At 42.5% G+C, this 24,001-nt stretch overlaps 1 protein-coding gene across 1 annotated transcript in view; it reads left to right on the forward strand.

Moving 5' to 3' along the window:
* Positions 1 to 22,036, forward strand: part of caln2 (calneuron 2) — a 36,042-nt gene extending 14,006 nt beyond the window's left edge. The window contains exons 3-6 of the mRNA XM_030101069.1: positions 3,988 to 4,131; positions 6,351 to 6,463; positions 16,157 to 16,310; positions 21,099 to 22,036. Of these exons, the coding sequence (XP_029956929.1) occupies positions 3,988 to 4,131; positions 6,351 to 6,463; positions 16,157 to 16,310; positions 21,099 to 21,226 (539 nt within the window). The 3' untranslated portion in view covers positions 21,227 to 22,036. The remainder of the gene's footprint in view (positions 1 to 3,987; positions 4,132 to 6,350; positions 6,464 to 16,156; positions 16,311 to 21,098) is intronic.
* Positions 22,037 to 24,001: the final 1,965 nt, after the last annotated feature.

Genomic DNA, 24,001 nt, shown 5'->3' on the forward strand with positions numbered 1-24,001 from the left:
GTTCGGGTCTAGTTATCAGCCGTGGGGGATAATACAGGCTTAGATGGTGACTGTGACTGAACTTCGGCTCTCACACGACTGACGGAGAAAAGACAGGCGAAGGAGGCAGACTGAGACCGACTTCATACACGGAGGAAGGAAAGAGCCCCGCGCCGGGACGAGAATATTAATGAAGGGGCGGCCTGAGAGCCACGCACAGAGATGAACTTCATGTAAAATTCATTGTTTAAGCCAGGAGGAGGATTAGACTTGGGCAAATTGTTACTTTCAATTGTGTCTCTCACGTAGAGGTTTGCACGGGCGCCGAACGCCAGCTCCCACCGCGGACAAATCAAGAGCTCACTTGTGAAAAAGATGTTGCGCACAAGCGGAGAAGCGTATCCCGCCTCTGCCGTCTTCACTGAGTCGATAGAATTCAGCCCCCTCCCTCCAAATCAAAGCTCCTCCTCCACTTTCATCTCTCAGCAGATAGTGATAACTGACTGACAGGTAATTAGCCACAGATTGACCAGGAGTGTTGTGTAAGAAGGTCCTCAGAGGTTTGAATAATTGTGCGGCACGAATGGAGAGATTCCTCAAGAGTCAGGCGCATTTACTCACAATTCCAGGCTCGAAGGAAGCCGTTCGTGTGGGAGGAGTGAGTCGGAAATGCTCTTGGCAGTGCCGGCGGTGATTGTGCTGCATGGAGGGATTGGGACGGGGCCCTCGGGGTTTGTAAAATACAATAAGTGTATAAAGATGTATCCCAGACAAGAAGAGGCAATGAGGAAGATCACGTGGGAGGCAGGGAGTGTGGGAGATCACCGTCACCTTGATTTGTTTTCTACTAATGCTGCAGCGCCTCCAGTTAATGGGAATGTCTGCTGCCGGCGCCGGGGAAGCTCCAGTCAGCACCGTCGACAGACCTGCTGAAATCTGTTAATCATTAAATTTGTCTCAGTCATATAAGTCCAGCGCACTCACACCATCTGATGACTCACGGCTACATTTTTAGATTCATCAGGGTGAAGGCAATACCAACATTATCGCTTTGGGAGGAAAAGAAGAAAAAAAAACAATTAGAAAGATGGTCACATTATATTTGAACAGCTTAATCAGCAGGTTGATTGTTGCTAATTGGTCTCGATATTAAAGCATGAATATTTACTGATCCTGCATCCCTGTTGTCAAGGCAACAGAGTTGCGGATAGAAGCGACTGACGTGACGCTGACCTGCAGCTGCGCGTAAAATCACCCCTGAATCACCCACCGACTCCAGAAGACACTCAAAGTTTACACTTTGAAAAGTGGAGAATGAAGATTAAAGATGTTTGGCACAAGGATTTTTACACTGTTAAATCGTGCACCATGGAGCACAGACAGCGGGCGCTGTGCACAGTGGGGTGTTGGAGGACAGTATATAGTGAATATATTTATAGACTCAGCTCATTCAGACACTTAAAAAAACAGTGGAGGGTGAGCCCCAGACTGTGTAGTGTACAGAAGAGCGTCAGCTTGAACGCAGTCTCAGTGTAAAACATGAAAACTACTTGGTTAAATGATCAGTTTTCAGTCTCTCCCTGCCAAGGAATATTAGTGCTGCCCCTCTATAGTCTCCTGCTAGTGGCTCATTTGTCTGTCTGCTGTTGGGCTCTGAGCAGGTCGTGCACAGGGGGTTATGCGGCCTTTAGCACAAAAAAAATCCAGCCTGCTGCAGCTCAAAACTGTGTGGAGACTGAATGCAAACTGTGAGGTTATGGAAAATGAAAAATGAATACAAAAGTGCAGTTACAGCCATTTTACATTCCTTTGTGAGTTTGGCACGCTGCGTAGACCATCAAACCGTACTGGGTGCTCATTGTGGAAACGGAACATTTTAATCCTAAGGTGAAGGATCGAAATCAGCATAAAGATACAACATGACACACTAAGTACGCAATCAAATCTCTTGCAGAATGGTGAAAAACTGACCAAAGTCACAAATAAATATGCAAGAACAAAATTAAAAGTATTTCATATGAGACTCAGTTATTGGAGACATATTCAATAATAGATATCATCACTCAGTATTTATCTGTGTAAGACACATAATTTCATAAGTTGAAACAACACAAAACATACAAAAGCACAGTGACCAATAAGGTCATAAATGCCCCCAAAAAGTTGCAACAGGCTCATGTTTTCCATCGTAGCGCATCCTGCTGACCGTAAATGTCCGATCTGTGAGGAGACCAGTTGCTTGAGTTGTTGGGAAAGGAGGAATAATGTCTCTTTATTTCTGAGGCAGCATTTCCAAGACACTCCTCCCAGGTCTTATTTGCCAGAGTTCTGGTTTCCCGATGCTCAGTATATTCTCAGATAGTTAAAGCTGTGGACTGCTGGCTGGTCAGCACACACACTCTTCCATTGTGAAGTCGTACCGGTGGGAGGGCTGCAGTGTGTGGAGGAGCACTGGCTCTGCTGAGCAATGCGAATTGCAGTAGATTTGCACATATTTGTTCTGAAACATTTTTATACTTTTCAGCCTTTATAGAGCATTTCCAGACGAATCACCTGCCTATAGGTGCTAATGCAATGTGCCTTCAGATACGAAGATTTATTTCTTTCCACTGTGTGTTGATAATAAACTGGACTGGCTGCAGTTTCAAAAGCATTTTTTTTAAGCTGAACAAGGAACATTTTTCCATTTTGTCTCAGCCTTTCTGAAATTCAATAGTTTCCTTTTTTGGTTTTCACTCAAATGTACCTTTTTGTCTGTCTGATACAACTTTAAATTACATTTTTAGCAATAAACATGAACTTGTTGTGGTGTTCCTGAGCGCGTGCAGTGGTTTGCTGCACATAGTCACGCCTGTTGCTTTTTGGAGCCTGAGGGCACCGAGATCAGCTGCATCCATAACTGACCTTCAGCCCCTCACACACCGATTTATGAAGATAATCTGAATCATTCATGCTATGTTCGGTGGCAGGATCTCAAAAGCCTTGGCAACTTTACAAATTTGGACTTGTATCTGAAATTATCACACGATTTTGGGTCAGTCTATCATTTTCTGAGCGCATCTGTCACCTTAAACAGCTCTTTTTATCCCCATTCCTGTGACTGTGGTGCTGTTTATTAATCTAATTGGCTGCAAAATGCTCCTCAGCTGTATTTACGGTACCACTTCACTTTCCAACTATTTCTGGGTTGGGGCAACCTCTCAACCTGCTCAGACTTCAGCCATAATTTGATGATCTCGTTTTCCTTATTGTTACAAAACTATGACCAGGCGGCTCTTGTGCTTTTCATCCCGAGAGGCAGAAGCAATGTTTAGTCACACAACTGAAAGGACTCCTCGACAGTGAATGTAAACACGTGTCGTTTTGTGTGTGAAGTGTGCAAACAAATGACCAAATGCTGCCACGGCTCAGTCTCCTCCAAATCTGCAGATGTAGCAAGCATCCCAGATGGAGAAATGAAAGCAGACAGCATCGAGATCAAACACAGAAATGATCCACAAGACATTTTGACAAATAAATTACAACAATTTTGCAAAAATGCAGGAAAATGAGTCATGTTTGTTGCGGTGGTAGAGTCATAATGGAAGGAGGACCTTCTGATAATGCAGATGTTTCTGAGAGTCGCTGTCCTTGGAAGATGAATGCATTAAAAGAAACAATTGAAGCAACAAAACACGCCTCATTAGCGCACAGACACAAACAGTAAAGACCGGAGAAGTCAGTCAAATAAATCCTAATGTTGCATTTTTAATGTGATTAAGAATATAGATAAAACAGTCCTCCTCCCTGCTGTCATGACTCACCGGCTGTTAAAAGAGACACTAAACAAATAAAGGGCAAATAAACAACCTTCTCCCCACTAACCAAAAACAAAGCAAACCAAAGGGACTCACAATGATAGTAAACATGGAATCTTTCAAGCGTGTGTCGTAAATCTCTGAAGCGGAGCGCCGGCGGAGGCGCAGGGACAACGAGGAGCCGTGAACGTGCGGTGTCTTTGTTGTGCAGAGATCCGTGAGGCGTTTCGAGTTCTGGATCGCGATGGGAATGGTTTCATCTCCAAGCAGGAGCTGGGCATGGCCATGCGCTCGCTGGGTTACATGCCCAGCGAGGTGGAGCTGGCCATCATCATGCAGAGACTGGACATGGATGGTGAGACAGACACATTACACACACACACAAATACTGCTGGTGTATAATGTTTCTCTACTGTTGCTGTTTCTGTAATAAAATGGAATGTGCACAATCTTGAAGAGGGATATTTCCCCTTCCAAAGAAACTATATTGTATGAATGCTTCAGTGCGTTTAATTTGATTGTTTTGTGAAAAACTTCTTGCCAATTTGCTTGAGGCAAAATCAGACTTGTAGTTCTAGTTTAATATAAAATGTACCCTCTAAACAGTTTTTAAACTGTCATAATAGCAGCAGGTGGTCAGTCGTCAGAAACGAATTCCCCTGGAGAAACAGAAAGGGGGCCCGACTGCTCCGCCGACTCTTTAGAACCCAGCTCCGCTTGTAAAATCTTGCCGGATCGCAATTACTCCCAAGCAGTCCCTGCATCGCCAGCGAACCAGTCAATCTCCCAGCTGCTTCTTATCAGCCTGCTCTTGATTCCACAGCTCGCAGTAAATATCAAAGGTCAAAGCTAAAAGCTTTTTGCCTCTGCTTTCCATGAGTCGTCTGACCATCTGAAAGCAGCACGGCCATTTGTTCTCCTCAAACCCTCCACCTCTGACTCCTATTATCTCCGTGTCGCTGCTCGTAAAGCCCCCGGAAGCAGCCGCTGGCACAATCAGAGAGAGAATGCCAATTATCAGCAGGCATCAGGTGACTTTTCAGTCCTGAGATGTGTTTTATTCTAATAAATTCATACTTTATCCGCTCATAATCTGGAATTATCCTCCCATCAAGTTCAAGGCGAAAATAGTCCTAAATATAAGATTATAGGATAATGTGTTAATTCCAGGATTCATTCATGAGAAGCTTGTGTCAGGGTTTGGATTAGCTTTGTCACGCTGTGATACCTTATAACCCGGGGCGTCACGGGTCCCACATTTCTTAATAATTTCCAATATTGTGTTAATTAGTTTAACATGCAGGGAATAATGGTTGTGCAGCCTACAGGTCCCCTCATTGTCCCTGTGACAGCTCTGTCTTCTAATGTGATGTCGGAAAAGCTGATAAATGATTTGAGTATGTCTTTTCGGCAGTACTTTTCAAAAGCAGAGTCACAAAATGTGGAATAAAATGAATTCCATCAATATGCTGGAAGTTTTTTCGAGTTATTTTCCTGCCTCAGCATATAAATTTAAAAAGTTTCTGGCCTTTTTTTTTTTTTTTTTTAAAGTTAGTTTTGATAGTCATGGCAGGAAGTTTATATGAGTTACATTTCTCAAATGCAAGCGCAAAACCTTGCAATATTTAAATCTATGTGGAATAAATCTAAATATTTCCATTGTATTGTAATTTTTTTGCATGCATTCTCATTTCCTGGAGCAGATGTTGAAGCATTTCACATAACCCTCAACTTACATCTCTGTACATTGAATTTTACTTTCTTGTAGACAGAATTCGCCTTTCTTGCATGTTCAGCCAGCCAGCTGTGCATCGACTAAAACACTCTCCAGATTACACAGCAATTAATTTAAATTCATTTAACGCAAGAGTACTTACTGAATAGTGAATATTTTCCACATAATTGGCGTCGAATTGAAAGGAGCTTCCTGGAAGAAACAGAAATTGCAGACTCATAAAATAAAGTGTCATCTTAAAATCGTTATTTACACAGCAGCACCGCAGCTATGCAGACTGCTAATGCTTCCAATATGCCCCTTATTATGACACATAATAAACAGAACATGAGATAACGCCGTAAACTGGTCGTAAAATCAATACTGGCGATATATATTCTCAGCCTGCTGTTGTGCTGTTTGCGACGTGCTGCCATGAAGATGTTCAATGAGTATTAATTCCACGGGACGCTGGCTGTTGATTGGTATCTCCAGCAACTCACAGCAACAGAATACCTAATGCGAACACTTCTCAGCTGTCTCTTTTGAATGGAAATTTTTGCAAACGGTCCCCAAAATCAATTCCTCGGATGCTCACGCACACACACAGGAGAGGATTTCATGCAGGTGCACACACCTTACCTGAAAGGTGAATTAATACTGATGATGCGCAATGTTTGTCATGCATGAGAGGACGGCCATCTGTTGATCTGTCTTCTTTGTTTCTGGAAACAAACAAACTTGGTCATGTAATGCATTATTTAGCTCCGGTCTACCGGCTTCCCATACTGAGTGTGTGTTTTTCTATTGTGCGGGCACGTCTCCACCCCCCCTCCCTCGCGGCGTGTGTTTACCTGCAGGGGACGGCCAGGTGGACTTTGAGGAGTTCATGACGATACTGGGGCCCAAGCTGCTGTCGTCCGACAACAGAGAAGGATTCCTGGGCAACACCATCGACAACATCTTCTGGCAGGTGAGAGACGAAACTTCCTCCTCCCAGCTGGAAAACAGTCTGCGTCTCATCACTCATGCTCCTCATCATTTATCAGCTCCATCCCCAGCGCCTCCCCGTGCTCGCTTCCCTTCACCTCTGACTGTGGCTTTCAGCAGTCAGAGTAAGTCTTACATCCTCCAGCACAGTTTCACTTTCTGCAGGGACTCTGCACAGGCATGCACGAAAACACACACTCTCAGACCCCCCACCTGCCTGCTCTGTTCCCCGACAGCCTTATTTTTTCCTTTTGACTCTGGGTCTTGAAAAAAAAATACCTACTGAGAATTAAATGTGTTTCTTTTGGGTTTGTTTGGATGTTGTTTTGGTTTTCTTTTGTGCTACTATATGTTGGTATTTCGGAGCGGACGGGTCTGTGTTTGCAGAAACATTACCACAATAACGATTTCAGGGATGGACACTGAGACTTCAAGGGAAAGTCTGAGCTTGCGTGCTTTCGAGTGTCCAAACTGGGCACAGTGGTAATTAGGGCTGCATGCTTTTGAATGTGCTTACTTTGTTTCTGAAAATTGCTCCAGACAGAAGATTTGCTGCTCTCAGAGGTTTTCTCATCCCTCTTAGGTAAGACATGCGACAATAATGAAAAGTGCAGAGTTGAGAGAGAGAGAAAGAGAGAGAGAGAGAGAGAGTGGTGTGTGTGTGTGTGTGTGTGTGTGTGTGTGTGTGTATGACCTGAAACACAAACACACCTCCTCATTTCAGTGAGTCACCCTCTAAACGTTTCTCCTCTGATTTGACTCGAGGAAAGCAGAGAACGGCTTCCTGAGAGCTGCTGTCTCCCTGCTCAACCAGCTAACACACACACACACACACACACACACACACACACACACACACACACACACACACACACACACACACACACACACATTGGACCACGTTTCAGACTTGATTACATTGTGCAACCACTCCAGCAAATATAATTGTCGTTCACACGTCAGAAAACAAAACGCTGATTCCAACATCCGGATCGTTTTCTGCAGCGGAACACCTTTTATAAATGAGATATTGCATCTGCGATGGACAGACGGAGCGATACTGACCACACTGCGCTGACCGGCGAGTCTGGAACCGACGAGAGAATAGAGAGGCAGATCCACAATAAGTGGGGATTGGGAGTGTGGTGGTGTGGGGGATGTGAAGGGGGGGGGTGCCCCACATAAAGATACGAGTATAAAAAGAGAAAACCACCAAGGAGGAGACTGAGGGAGAATGAAAGGAGGAGTAAGAGATGAGTGTGATTCATCAAGGTCGCAGCCGGTGTGCATCATAGTGATGATTTTAGGTTGACCTCCCGCAAAGAAACGTGCAGGCCGGATTAAAACAGGGGGGGGGAAAGATGGAAAAGTGACGCGACCAAAGAGCAGAGAAGCAGAGGAGGGGACAGAGAGAGCGAGCGATGAAGGCACAGCGCAAATGAACATAGGAAGCGAGGAGGAGGAGGAGGAGGAGGAGGGGGAGGGGGAGGGGGATGAAATGCTAGAAGGAAGTATGTCTCTGAGGATTGTGAGAGCAGCATTTTGTGTGTGTCTGTTTATATTTCACAGACCTCAGAGGAAGACAGGAAGAGAAGCAGAGTCATTGTGTTGAAAAGAGAGACATGGAAGAGGGAGGCCCACCAAGATGGAGACATCACAGTGGGTCACAGTGGCTCAGTCCAGTATGTTCAGATCATGTCCGGGCACGCAGACCATGCCCAGTTTTATTGGAAACACTGGAACTGGAATGCTTTTGGTGCGTTTTGTTTTCCTTTATGTGTGCTGAATAAACAGTGTGCGCCCTTGTGGTTCTGTCCGGCTTGTTTAACTCGGTGTACCATTGAAACATCCTCTGTTTTACTGTTTATTCTCCACCTTTGCGAAAAACCTCAGGGAAAGATCTCTGCTTTGAAAAAAACTCCTGACTCAAGTTAACGCCTTTCTGCTGACAGTCAGTAAATTAGATCTGAAGGAGATAGCACCCAGTCTTCCTTCGCAAATTAAGCGCCAGTGCCTAAAGACAGCCACTTTCTGCTAAAGTAAAAACAAACCGTTTTTAAGCCAATAACTTAACGGTGTTTATAGCTGGGAGGAAATATGTGTGTGCTGAGCGAGAGCAGGAAGGTCCACGGGGTCTATTGTTTTACAATCACTCATAAAAAGCCAGTCGGTGGCCAGCTTAGCGTAACATTCACTTGGCAGATTTGTTTGTGCTAATGGGCATGCAAATCGGGGAATGAGGGAAGCCTGCGAGTGATGATGGGCCTGCTCAACCACCTGAGCCTCCACCAACAGCAGCTACCCCAGAACTCCTGCATGACCTACTTAAAGTGGAACTCAGCCGCTCCTGGAGAACTTCTCACGGCTGTTGGCTGTTAAAAGTGTAACTCCTCTGCATTTTTACATCACTGCAGGGTGGAACAGAAGCAAACTACAGAGCTCACACTTTATTAATACGTGGTCGTTCGGTTTTCAGATTATCATTTCGCATTGAAGTTGTATCTTTGACAGAATTCCTTCTTTTGTTTGTTTGTAATTTTTCTCTCAAGGCAGCGAGTGTCAGGTGGGAGATTCAGACCCTGTAGATGCATTCTGCATGTCTGTTTATGTGGCAATGGCGCTCACTAAAACGCGACTTTCTGAAAGTGGCTCCCAAAGTGGAACTTTTCGAAAATGCTCCGACTCCGTCTCCATGGAAACAGGGGAAAACACAACTTTTCTGGAACACTGCTACTGCACACGTGCACTGTGGGCCATAGTAAATGGTTCTTCTCCAGATGGACAATAACGGCGGCCTCCAGAGTGGCGTGACTGTCCGTCCATATTCTCCTGGGACATTCCTGGAAATGTCCATGTCATTCCCAATGTTTACAGTTCTCTGCGTGCATGTGTGTGTGGGCGAATTACAAAAAAAACCAACAGCGCCCATTACAGCAAAACTGACATTTTCAGAACATGTTTTTTAGCTTTTCTTCCTCTAAATGGACGCCGTTTTCTTCACGTCGTCCTGTAAACGGGGTGTCAGTCACCTGGTTCAATCAGTCCAAGGGGGAACAGGGCTCACACTCTCAATACGTGCTGACAGAACTCTATGAGTTACTTTATTTGCAAACTTGCATTTTCACAAAGGCCAAACAATGCAGGTTGGTGAAGAATGCTGCAGAACTCCTGCTGGTGAGGCTGCGTGAATGAAAAACTATCGCAGAGTGAATGTGTTTTTACTGTAAAAACAATTCTTTCAAGAAATGTAGGGTTCAGTTCAGGTTTTATATGTATAAAAAGGAATTGATTTAACCTTCCTCTCATGTTATCCTGTATGTTGTCTTTATTTACCCATTACCATGCCGTTCCTTTTGCTGCTCTAGTTAAATTAAATGACCCCTGAGCCTGACAGCCCCGTTTTACATAATGTACAGTAGAGAGTCTTTATCAGACGCAGGTTGGACAGCAGGGATGAGCATTACAGGGTGTTGCACGAGGAGAGCTTTTCTTGTGTTTTGTAGGTTGGTTTGCTAATTCATCCATGTGAATGTAATCGTACTTTGAGTTATGGTTTTGAAACAAAGCAGGGCCTGCAGGATTGCGGAAAGGTTTTACTCCGGCGTAACATAATACTATTTATTCGTCTAGTAATACCAGCAGGAAGGCGTCTGATTGGCTCCAAATTTACTCTGCAGCGGGAAAACAACAGTAAAGACACAGCCAGTGATCATTAGGAAGTACCATCAGAGTGATGGGAGTGATGGCGCGTTCCCCACGGAGCCCCAGTCTTAATCACATTTGCCTGAATTTACATGAATAGACAGAAAGACGTGAACCAGACTGCATCCACAGCAGATCTGTGCTTAGTTCCCTGAGATGTGAAACAACCTTGCAACTCGTGCAAATTTCCTTCAGAAACTGGGTGCAACGTGTGCCGAGAAGAACTGAAGCTGCTCTGAAGACAAAGGGTGGCCACGCAAAATACACACTCCTCTCCCGCTGATTCACTTTTGTGAGTTTGAGATAAAAATAAACCATTAACACATCATTTCTGAATGCAGTGCTGCAACTCTTTTCCTCCCCGCACCAGTCCAAAACTTTTCTACAGCACTGTACATACGCTTTGTTCTTAGTGGCGCATTTCTCACAGTAAAAACAGTTCAAACACAAAGCAAATCGGACTTTTTCTTTTTTCTGCTTTGGTCTTTAAGAGTGAGCACACTCTTAAAGTTCTCTCCAGCAGTTTCAAACCGACCCACCGCCATCTGAATGTTCCTCATCTGGAATGACTGAGTTATTTTCTGAGCTCCGGCTCAGAAAATAACTCAACAATCTGCTTTAATCTGGTGCGTTAAAGCAAGAAGACATGATTCTTAATTACCGAGGACAACAATTTAGAGTCTTTGAGCTACAGAAACGTCCGATCTGTCTGATCTGCATCAAATTTTCACTCAGCTCACGTGCGCTCTTCGACCATTCAGGGCCTGAAGTTGTTCCCTTCGGGTAATCCGTCACAGTAATAACTAAATTGTCTTGGAGAATCATTTCAGTGTTTCGGATTCTCTTCCATTACCTTGTCGTCCATTAGCTCGACCACCTGCCATCATTTCTATCAATGAAAACAGAAAATGAGAAGCAGCTGAAGAAAGCAGATTCAAAGTCATCTCTGCCGTCTGCATCTGCTGAAACAGTCTGCAGCGTTCGCTCTAATGACCGGGGAAGAGGAGGGTTTTTTTTTAGAGTGGCGTGTGTCTGTTACATAATAACTGCTCTTTGGTAAATGTTTTATCCATAGTGCAATTACTTTAACTGGGACAAGAACTGTTTGGTTTCAGCACCTTAAGTCTGGAAAACCGCTTCAAATTGGTAAAAATCTGTTCATTTTTAGACGCGCTCTTCTGCCACCTTGACAGATTCTGCTCCTGTGGATTGTGTTTATCTATTATTCATTTGAGGTTGGCTCTGGCCTCTGCCTGCTTTGTTGTGCCTACTATTTTATATTACTAGGTGTCCTCATTGGGTGTGTGTATTCACTTTGAATGTTTTTAGCACATGCACGCGTCTTTCTTTATACAGTTTCTCAGTTTCTTCTTGCAAACATGAATGCATTCCTGTGTGTACCTTTATCCTTAGATTAAAACACAGCTTGATTTGCTTTCACACTTTATTTGAACTTGGGAAAGTCTGTTCATTCTGGCAGCACAGAGGAAAGAGGGGAAAGAGCGCGAGGTTGTCGTTCTGGTTGCCTTCTACTGGACATAATTGCATTTTTGCATGCTCCCAGATTGTTGGACATTTAGCACATTCATCTTTGTGTACTTCTTTCAATTAAAACACTATTAGGATACAGATGGTCAAGTTGTCAAGCAAAACTGCTGTTTCAGCTTTAAGATGTCGCCCAATAGGAAAGGCATGCTGTAGCAGGACGGACCAAAATGAGTCAGAATGGAAAGAGGATAAAAGAAACCGCCCCTTCGTACTGAGTGATGCCATCCATCTTCACATACTGAAGACACGCATGCATAGTGCACGCTGCGTACACAACTGATCTGAAATCGTATCGTATTCTGACAGCAACACTGCTCAAGAGAAAGAAACAGAATAAAGGAAACAGTGCTTGCATGTTGTCACATAATCAGCCTGTGCATGTGTATTTATGTAGTTTTATTTGGATTTTTACCACTTTCGGTACATAATTTATCTGTTCTGCATGGAAATCTTTAATTTGAACTTGATTATGTTTGCTAGCAGAACTAAATAGAACAAAATACGATGGAAAGAAACAGCAAACATGCAAATATTGGAGAAAAGTCTTTGCAGCCTGTCACATATTGATCACATATATGCCTCATGTGAATGGATGCTTGTACTGAAGACATAAATCCATCTTTTTACGTGCGTTTGTTCACTAGTAAAAGAAAAAGAGTCCCGTCTAACTCAAAGTGCTGATGCATGTATCTTTTTGTGTTTGCATTTTTCTTTTGATTAAAACACACGATATATTGAACTGTCCTGTTTTCCACGCTTTATTTGAACTTGAAGACGTTGCATAACAGCACCTCTCCTCCAGTCCGGAGTAAAAGAAACACTGTTTTCAGGTTGTCGCTCCGTGTGACTGTTTAGACAAGGGTCAGGAAGCAGAGCAGGTGGAGGACTGATGAAACAAGCCGGTGCTCTATGAGGGCGAGCGGGATTAGACAGGAAGGACGGCGTGTAAGCACCTGTTCGTCTGATTGATGTGTCCTGGCTCCTTCGGCAAGGCGGCGGCCACTGCTCCTGATCCCCCGTTGTTTTTTTGTCACACGCCTTTCAAAACGCACGCATGTACATGCATTAGATATGTCACTTTATTCTGCGTGTGCCGAGCGAACCTCCGGAGTTTCTGCCTCTCCTCTTTCCCCCTGTTTGCGTGTGTCTCATTGTCCTTCAGAGTCCCTGTGTTGACTAGTAACAGGTTGCAGCTCCACTGTGGCTTTTCGCCCCTCAAACAGACAGACAGAAACATTGTACATTCTCCATGCTGCTGCCCTCAGCTGTCATGTTGTCTGTCCTGCGGCTGCAGTCTAAAGAGCTGCTTCTCTATTTCCCCGCAACCATTCCAGGCAGAGACAGCTATGTTGGGAGGGAGGGTGAAATTGAGGCGGCACGAGCCCCGAAACTGCTTCTGCCAATCCATGTTTATCTGCCCTGCAGTGCCACACAGGGCTGGGTGACTCACAGCGGTCCGCAGTCCAATGTGTGTTTTTGTTTGAATGTAAATGTGTGAAGTATAAATACTAATGCAAAAAAAGAAGGAAAAAAAAAGTCACTTTCAAGTTGCTTTCAATTGAATATCTCAATATTGCAAAATTTGCCTCAAGAGGCTTAAAAGTCTGTGTGGCAGAAAATAGCCTCAGTCCATAGCAGCTCAATCTGGAGCGCCAAAAAAGAGAGAGCTTTGGCGCTCTGATTGACAGACGTGTATTTTAAGTGCGCAGAAGAGCAACATGGCAGACACTTGAGATAACAGCATGCATACATATATTTCTGTAAAGTAATATATCGAGAGTATGATCCTGGAGGACATCAAGCAATTTCCAGGTGTTGCCGCACAGATAAGGTGTTAAGAGATATGAAGGTACGGGGACGGAAGCGGCCGTGGATGCAGACACTTCTGATGCACATAAACTTCACACAGCTCTAGGAGATAATCAAACCCGGGATAGATCTATTTACAAAAATCCAATCGACCATGGAGGAGGAGTTGCCAGATTTTGGTGTTGAAGTGACATTTCTGTTTGCAAAGGAACGTTTTTGCTGTTGTTTCTATTTGTGGTCATTTTGACTTCTGCCCACACAAAAGTGGCCCTGTCTGTTTCCACCTGTGTCACAGTGACTCGATTACTGATTCAGAAGCATTAGAATACAGTATATTATTGAAATTATGAAGAATAATGCTCTTTTAGATGAGACTCTTTCACCTTAGCTTTAAAAATAAAGCTGGTGTCTGGTATTATGTGTTAGCGAGGGAGAAAGATGGCGAGGATAAAAGCCCGAGTGTGCTTGTCTGTTGTGTGGCATTATTTTATTTATATTGCAGTGTGTTTGATATGCATTTGTTTTTGCTCCTGTGCTTGTCTATGCACTGAAATACATGTTATCATAATGACACAGTAAATTTTCCAGAGAGGCAGCGCTAGCACTTAGATTGGAGTCAACAGACATTTGTAGAGCACACACACAAAGACCTGATTCAATAAATCTGTGTGGGAGTGTGCAACACATCTCTTATTACTTGTATATGTGTGCGTTGAAAGATAATATCATGCCTCTCTATTCATGCAATAATATCTTGTTTGCATTCCGCTGATTGCTTTGTTACAGCCTAAACGTGTGACATTAGTGGCTCAATCAATCATGTGGGATTGTTTTATTCGTCTGAGGATGCCTGAGTGTGTTTTCCTCATCGCTTCCATACCTTGGAGAATGTCACTGAACTTGCTCTTGTGGCCATAACAATCAGATATCTGTAAGAATTGGATCTGACTTGTTTACATGAACTGCGATAATATTCTAGTGTATTGCCAGGATAAACAGGGTTTTAACTGTCAAGCTAACAAATGCATCACTTCTCCACACACCCTATATGAGTTAGACCCTGTTAAACAGCAGTTACCGGTTTAGATTTTTGCATAACAACTGTTAAAATAATACCATAATCTGAAAAGATGGAGAATAAGTCCTTCTCTTCTTTTAGTCAAACACTATCAAAATGATTCAATCTGTCAAAACAAAAATGAAGAGGAGCTCCATTTCCAAAAGTGGCGTTATAAATCCAGAATAAATTGAGACAGAAAAGATGATTAATACGACTTTCTTATCTCACCATTAGATGTGATGCTACAGCTGCAAATGATTAATTTAGCACACTGTTACAAGTGCAAACGGGCAGAAATAACCAGTCTGTCAGCGTCCTAAATGAAATCTGACAGTTTAGCTTTAATCTTGAGTGTTTATTTACCTGTGTTTTATTTTCTTTAAGCCATGGAAGCTTCAAAACTCTTTTAACCATCTATTAGTTTTCACTCAGTGCACAGTTTAAGGGTATGATACAGTCCTCTAATCCGACCTCATGAAAATAAACAGAAGCTGAGAGTGCTTCAGGATTTTGGGTGTTTTTTTTTTCTTATCTCACTAAGTTGGATGCGTAGTAATAATGATTTTTAACCTTTTGAATGTAATTTTCCTTTAGTGAACACTGATCTGCTGTTTTACCGAATTCACATACGCATAAAACACGCCACATTCTGTGTAAAGCAAAGCAAGACAATAAAGCCTGAGCAGGATTCTCATCCTCTTGCTGAAGAGAGCATCTCTTCTTCATTATCACATCTCTTCTACATCTTTACCACTATTGTCTGCCAGTTCTGTTTTCTCCATCTGTCTCCCACTGCCTCCTTCGTCTCCCTTTTCTTTGACCTCGTCGTACTCTCCCATTTTCTAATCTCGCAGCCTCTCTCTTACTCTCTCAGTCAACCCCTTCATTTCCCTCCTCTTTGCCATGCCTGTCTCAGTGTGTCCATCTGGTGTGCTAAACCAAGCGGCTGATTGTATTTCAGACCGTCAGCGAGGTAAATAATCTAAACATATATGCTCCTGGGTATGAAGATGTTGTTCACTTATGCATCTGCAGATTGAGGGAGCGGGGTGGGGAGGAAGGCGGGAAGGACGTGATTATCTGGAAGGACAGACAGGGAACGGGACATAGGAAAAGATTCAGTCTTCAAGTCAGGGAGAGATGAGAGCCTAAAAAAATAAAAATTTACACACGAATGTGTTCACAGGACTGAAAATACAACCACCTACAGAGACCCAAGTGTGCCAGTTCCTCTGTAGTAATTAATACATGCATTAAGCCCATTGTGCGGAGGATATTTATCCACCTATACTAATGCACACACACACACACACACATTGACACACATACGGATTCAGGCACCCAGAAATAGCACTACGGATGCTTTACGTTACCTCTGACAGCTCCTGTTTACATTCTGCGTCTGTACATTACACGTTTGTCCAATAAGGCATCATCATGTTCATACGCCGCTCCAACATTTCACACCTCATTCTTATCTCCTATATTTATCTGGCCTCATAGAGCCGCTTTGTGGATGACGGCGTCTCTTGCATTGATCGCTGTGTGCCCCTGCAGTTTGACATGCAGCAGCTGTCTCTGGATGAGCTGAAACAGGTGCTGTTCCACGCCTTCCGGGACCATCTGACAATGAAGGACATAGAGAACATCATCATCACCGAGGAGGAGAGCCTCAACGAAACCTCAGGGAACTGCCCTGAGTATGAGGGAGGTGAGGAAGCTGTTCTGCTGGAAACTTTCCTGACACAAATACCTGTATTCACCAAAACACATCTCCCGGAGTCATTTGACGCTCCGTGGCAATAATGATGACAGCTCATAACCTTTGCTGTGCCAGTTGATCGATGAGGAAAGAAGAGCGATTACGCTTACCGAGGGTTGGATTCGAATATCACTTCTACTCGCACATCTGTATGCATCAGAGCAACGAAGCAATTAGCTCGACTTCTAGGAAAGAAAAAAAGACGAGACGGGGGAAACTACCGTGTTTCCAGATCTCCGAATTGCTGCCGACATCTGTCAACTCTAATTTGTTTTACAAAAATAATAGATAGTGCATTGTGCTTCCCTTCGGCTATTTATAACAAATCAGAGCTTAGCTGGAAGGACTCAGAAGAAGGACATCACAGTCCTGCATAACAACAAGAGTTGCTTCCAAACAGCAAATGACCAGGTGGTGTAAGACTTACGCATCTGCAAAGGTTGTAAATTAACTTCATTTAAACATTTAGGATGCTAAATTAATTACTGCGCCCAGCGGCCAGGTGAATTGACTTCTTTGCATCTGCTGGGCAAGATCACAGTAAAAAGTCTCAAGCAAATAATTACAGCACTAACTCACTGTAAAAGCACAAAATGTTGATTTTATTGCTTTGTTTGTGTTGGCGCTATAGAAATAAGATGTGATGTGAACATAAGAGTGGCTGGATGTTGTGTACAGTGTTTGGGCTTTGTTTGTGTCAGCCTATTGTTCAACCCACTGCTGCTGCCTTTGGAGAAGCCAGTTCTCTTTTTCTGCACTTGAGGTGTACAAATTGAAGTCTTACTGATCATTTCATGACGATTCCTTCAAGTTTTACAGGAGAAGAGAAATTCATGAATCTGTTGCCGCTTCCAACACAAATGCCACAAGAAAAACAACATTTGATGACAAGATAAACAGTAGAGAAAAGAAGGCGAGGAAACCTTGAAAAGTATGCAAATCAAAAGGGCGCAGCAAGAGGGGAAAAAAACGCTGACCTTCACACCTGAAATGGAAAAGACAGCACAGAGCAGAGGAGACAAGCGTGAATGTATAGTTTTAAACACTCACGCTTTGAAGTGACAGTCTTAAGGTACACTTGAAAAAAATTCAAGGTGAAATCTTTAATGTGCAGCAATTTTATGAACACGAACGAGAGAAGTTGATTATGACAGAGTGGCATTTCTGCTCAGGCAAATCCAAGACTGCCGATGTAATATTCAGGTCTATTAGTGTGAAGGTTACACATGGGTTTCTTTTGAGTTGAATCAGATAGTCAAGTAATACACAGAAAGACAGAGGAGGAGGCATGTTATGGATATAAGATCGAGTCAAGTTGATTTTTTCGAATATGACATATTGTTTTGGTGCCTTATTTTAAAAGTAGTGTAGATTTCATATATATGTATGTATGTATGTATGTATGTATGTATGTATATATATATGTGTATATATATATATATACATATATGTGTATATATGTATGTATGTATATATATGTATATATATGTATGTATGTATATATATGTATATATGTATGTATGTGTGTATATATATATATATATATATATATATATATATATATATATATATACATACACATACATATATATACACACACATAATACATACATATATATACATATATGTAACATAAACTAGACAATTTGAAACATTTCCCTCTGTTTTCAGATCTCTTAATATAGTGCATGTAGCTGCAGGTCAGCTAGCTGACAGCCACATGCATCCAGTGTTTTCTTTAGTTGCAGGTGATGCAGAACGCAGCATCCCACAAATGCATAATTCTTACAAATGCAGTGCCATTTAAAATAGGTCTTCCAGTAGTGTATGTGGCAAGATATAAATAATGTCCCGGACATAAATTTAAAAACCTAGCATCGTGACTTTTTCAGCAGTGAGCTTCTGGATGTGTTGGCATTTTTTCCAGTTCCTATCTGGAGCAAATTTACCACATATTTCAGAAACGTAACCTGTCCTTGTCTTAATTATTTGCTGCCTGCATCGACTGGTGCGTCCAGGTTTTTGCCTGATGCCGTCTATGAATATTCTGGCCTGGGCCACAGGGAAGGCAGAAACCTGAACCGGACCTCGTTCCAGCTACGGCATCCAGATCAAAAGTGCGTTTTGGCTGTAAAACATTTACCAAGTGAGACTCGGACAACAGTAAAGACAGATCAAACGGGCAGAAAACTTAGAAAGTATTAATGAATCCACTGGGTCCCGGCCTGGAGTCTTGGGGAACCCAAAATAAGGAGACGGCCGGGAGGGAAGGGTGGAATTCAGCGGAGGAGGGACAGTGAAGACGGAGATAAGAGGCTACAGAAGGGATCAGGGAACTGCTGGGCTGGCATTCTCTTTCACAAAGTTTTCAGCACTGAGGAGAAGGGTGAACCGTGGAGTTATGGATATGAATATGAAGAGTGTGAATCTGTACAGAGGGGAGAAGAAGAAGGTGGTGAGGGGAAAAGAGAAGAGAGGAGGAGGTGCAGAGCCTCTTTGTTAGCGGACAGCTGTATCCTCATTCACGTTTAACCCTCTTCCCACATCCTCCTTCAGGCCCGGTCCTTTCCCATTTTATCCCAGCCCGCCGGGACCTCAGAGCCTTTCACAGCTCCTCCTGGATTCACGAGTCACAGCTCTGACTTGATTTATTGATGCAGCATGTGATTCTAACAAACTGAGACAAGGAGGCAGACAGACAGGAAACTTTTGGTTGTTCCTCTCGGTGGAGGACACATCTGTCCTCACTCATCTCACTCTTTCAATCTCCTGAGATTGTATCTTTGAGGGGGGTGAAACAGGCGGTTGGGTCCAAACAGCCAGGTAACTAAAGTTCTCTGCTCTCGTTGTTTTCGCTGCAGCCCTGAGACTCTTGTCACCAGTTTTGTGCCGAGCAAGCGTCCATCGATTTTACATTAGAGACGGCTCCACTCATGATCTGGGTCACGGAAGCACTCGTCGCTTTTTTAACCGTATTCATTTGAGTCGGGAAGCAGACATGTCTCCTTAGAAGCAGGTTCAAATCCTGGCATTTCAAATTTTCATGAAGGTACAACAGAGATTTGGAGGAAACGACTGCTAAGTTTATCATTCTCTCTGTTTCATCTTTTTTCTTCACTTGGGCTCATCTTTGAACGTTATCTGACAAAATGCTCTCATCTCAAAGATCCAGTTTTTTCTCTGAGTGACAATTTAAAAATATCGGTGTCGTCTGAGCTCTGGTGAAGTGATTACCACATGTTTAATTAGGAAGGGAGATAATAATCAGGGTGTGATTTGGTATAAACAGAAGAAATTGATGTTTTAACAGGAAACCACAAAACTTTAAAATGTCTTTACCGCACAATGATTTAGCAAGAACTGATATTCTAAAATTAAAGCATGAAAACAAATAAATATTTCTAACTTCTTGGAGGCAGAATATCACTGAGGCTTGAATTTAAAGCCTCGTTGACAAATGTCTTTCATTGCCTCAGATCACCTGTTGACAACAATATTATCAATAATACAGACAGAAAATTCACACTCCAGCTAAAATGTACCAAGGTGTAATGAGTTTAGAGTTCAGAGGCTCTCTTGCTCGTTTCATTCAGACCTCAAAGACATTTATTTTATGTGCTTTTCCACATCTGTTGGTCAAGTATTTTAATGCAAAAGAGAATAATTCCATACACACCTGTAGCAAGACGCTAAACAGCGGACACATCAGCAGAGCCCTTCTGATCGGAACCCGTCACTTTAATAACAGCATTACAATGTTCATTTATTTCATAAATCAAATTTTAGAAGCTACAGTTTATGGCTTTGTGTGGTATTTATTGGCCACTGAACTCATTTTTGGCACATTGTGATGTTAGCCCGAAGTCTCTGCTGAATTAATGCTCTGTAGGGAATTTTTCAATTTGAAATATAATTTCGAATAAAGGAAAGAAGTGCTTGAGGGCAACTTTTTTATTTTGTTTGCACAGTTCCAGGCAATCTATTTCTTTTCTTTTCTTTTCTTTTTTTTTAGTCCTTATGCAAAGTTAAAGTAACTATCTGAAGGCTTTCAGCTGACCTGGATGAATCAATATCAGTTCTACTGTTCCAGCGTTGTTCCAGGTTTATTTCTTATTTTATTATGACACCGTTTCTCTGTTTTTGTAATGGAATGTGTTTTTATGTTCACAGTTTGGTGTGAATTTTAAAGATTTTATCAAAGTTGGCTGACATAACTTTTATGCTGAAATAAGTAAAAGTGTCTTTATAGACAAAAAGCAGCTAATCTGTAAATTCAGAAAAAAAACCCACTTGAGTTCGTAAAAAATAAACGTGTTTAAATAAAATTTGCCAGTGTGAAAATATTAGAACGTCTTTTTTCTTTCCCCAGCGAAGCCTTTAAGTTTGCAGGAAAGCCTCCAATTTTGACTGAAGCTAAGTTAGCTGTCCCGTTCTTTTCCGTAAAGGTTTTTCCTGTCTCCTGGAGAGTCCACACATTGATCTTATCCTCCAGTTCAATCTGCTACATAAATTTGGCTTCTTATCTCTTTATACGTCATCTTCAGGCAACAGCAGCAGTACAGCCATAAACAATATGACCTCTAGATGACGCTGCTCATGCAGCAACGCAAACATGTCTTTTTCAAACCTGTTTGTGAAAAGCAGTATTTTATTCATTTTGCATCTTGTCAAAGTATTTAAAGTATTTCTGATATGAAAGTTAATTTCCTTGCTTCTCTTCTGTTTCCCGCCTCTCAGTCCATCCTAAGAAGAAGAACCGGCAGACGTGTGTCAGGAAAAGCCTGATCTGCGCCTTCGCCATGGCTTTCATCATCAGTGTCATGCTCATTGCGGCCAATCAGATGCTGCGAAACGGCATGGAGTAACCAATTGCACTGTGAGCATGGGGAGTGGACAGAACAGCCATGACCTCACGTCCTGTCTCTGCAGCCAAAGCTGGACCAGCCACAACCGAGCACTTCTCTAAACAATCACTCCGAGGTTTTACTCTTCTTTTCTCTTTACTTTGGCTTGGTTTCTTTTTTTAACCTTTCCTTATAAAATCAGACAGTGTAAATGAAATGTAGATGGATGTACCTGTTGTTTCGCATTGAAGATGTCACCATGTGGATTCACTGGACTTGCTGGTCTGGTCATGAGGAGCCTGAACTTCAGCTAAATTCAGTTTTGATATGAATCACGAGCCGAAGAAGGGTGTTTTACTTTGTTGCTTTTGAGACCAAGACCGCCCTTTAACCTTGATTTTTTTTAATTAACAAAAAAATGTTATCAGGTGCTTTGAGCCATTCTCTAATTTCAAAAAAAACAAACAGCGATTACGGGAAAATGCGTCTTTACCCTCCAGAAGTTGAACTGAATGTGAACTGAGTGAATGTTGGGCGCTGAATGTGGGCCATTGTATTTTAAAATACATGAGAATTTTGTCACATTTCACGCAGTTATGTATAAACGTCACACATTTTGTGAAGCGATTCACGTATCTACAAGAAGCACAACTCAACACTCAGCGAGGGACCGGCGTGGAGCCACCGCCGTCCCGCTGTTGTCGTTCTTTCAGAGCTGACTGATCGATCAAACATGTGTGTGGAGTGTAAAACGCAGTGTTGTCGGCATGCACGATGTAAATTCAAGCCGTCTGACGGGTGTAAAAAACATGAAGGCTAGAAGAAAAAAAGCAAGGCATCAAGTCGACTGACAGCAGGACCGTGGTTCTGAATAATAATAGGAGCAGACTGAGTCAAATTATAGCTATTTTAGTCATGTGTTAGAAAAAAAAATAATGTTTCACCACAGCATCACCTTGTAACACTGCCTGGCTGTGGTACAAACACACAAACGCATGCCTTTCTACCCACGGCGCACATCACTCCGGTTTCCATTTACTTCACTGTGTGTATAACGTTACGTAGCTAGTGCAGAGTACTACTCCTCTGAACAGAAGGATGTATAAAGGATAGAAGATAGTGAGCTTCATCAGGAACACAGTGGAGCTGTGGGAGTTTTCTTGAAAAGGGTTGCTGTCTAGTGGTTAGAACGAGAACTGCAGCCTGACGCTGGAGCAGACATGTTTACGGGGTGTCCAGAGATGAAGATCAACATTGTTAAATCTGACCTTTGACATGTGGTCAGTCAGTGCCGGGATGGCTGTTTGGTTAATGACTACTGACACTTTTTTTTTTTTTAATGGTAAATACAAGAATGCTGCTTTTCACATCCTCGTTGTAGCTCAGGATCAGGTGGAGGGATGAGGGTGGCTGATGGTTTCTGGTCGGAGCCACAGTTCTGTGAAGCTCGTGGAGTTGAAGCAGTTTGGAAAAAACATCTTCACTTCAAGCTAACCGCCTCTACGACACCACTGACTAGACTCTGCGGCGGAGGTAAATATATATGGATGAAGGGCTGGACAAAAAGGAAATTAAAGCATCTCTTGATCGTCTGGAAATCTGAAGGCGAAAATATCGTAGTGGGTAAAGCAGTTATTGTTTCTGTTATTGCATGTGCTAGTTAAAGACATCTCAGTGATATTATCCATGATATGATGCTATTTTTCTAAGCCAGACGGCCCAGTCCTGTGTTGATGTAGCTCTGTGTCAGTGTCCATTGCTTCTCACTGCAACACAACGCACCAGAAAAGCAACATTTGTGAAATGCCAAACTGCACGGTGCTCCCCTGGAAAAGTAAGACTTGGGAACTGGTATCTGGAAGTTTTTTTTTTTGTTTGTTTTTTAATCTCATTGAGTTTACTGTCCAGGTCCCACACACTCTGAAGAGGGCACGAGGGGGGAGGGCTTTCTTTTAAAACAAACACACAAAAAAGAAATTGCTTTGTAAGATCAGTTACCACAGCAAAAATGTACAATACTGTAAATCAGTATGCATGTTGTCGTTAAGATTTTCATGTCTTGGAAAGACAGGGAATCCAATTAATCTTTCTTTGTGGTGGCACAGCCTTGGTTTCTAAATGTATGTACTACTGTCACATATTTGACTCTCCAGTTTATACTGTAATAGCCATTTTTTCTAGTTTCTACCAGCTATTAATCAAATCAGAGTGCAGACGAGGGCATTTTCATAAATATGCAAATACAAGGTCACAGCATCTTCATCTCTGTTCCACGTCATCTCGGGTAGAGCCGTGGGGCTCACGGTGGATGGTCGAGCTTCACACCGACTCCGTACAGCGAGTGTTTTAGTCACATTATATTTCACTGGAATGTCTCCACTGCCTCACCGTCCTGTAAAAAAACAACTGCTGTATAATGTATGCTACACTTTAAAAGTCTATCTGTCTTTGGTATTCTCCACACATGAACGTGTTTCCGCCTCCGTCTGTTAACCTCATGGCCCTTTTTGAAACCAGCATAGACCACCTTATCTTACAACTTCGTTCCTAATTGTGCCATTCAGACATCCTTTGCATGGCCATGTGAGGGAAGCTCGTTTGAAAGAGCTTTTATCAACACTTTAAAAGTTTACATTGTTATTACGACTGTACATCTGTAACGAAAACGGGATCAGCTCATGATTTTCATGTTTTTGAAGGTTGCTTTTGAGATTTGTTTTTACCAAAACATGTTTTTACCAGTTGTAGATTGTATAGAGTTTAAAAACTAAAACACAGATATGTAATAAACCTTGG

Source organism: Salarias fasciatus, chromosome 10 (assembly GCF_902148845.1).
Source record: "Salarias fasciatus chromosome 10, fSalaFa1.1, whole genome shotgun sequence".
Lineage (NCBI taxonomy): Eukaryota > Metazoa > Chordata > Actinopteri > Blenniiformes > Blenniidae > Salarias > Salarias fasciatus.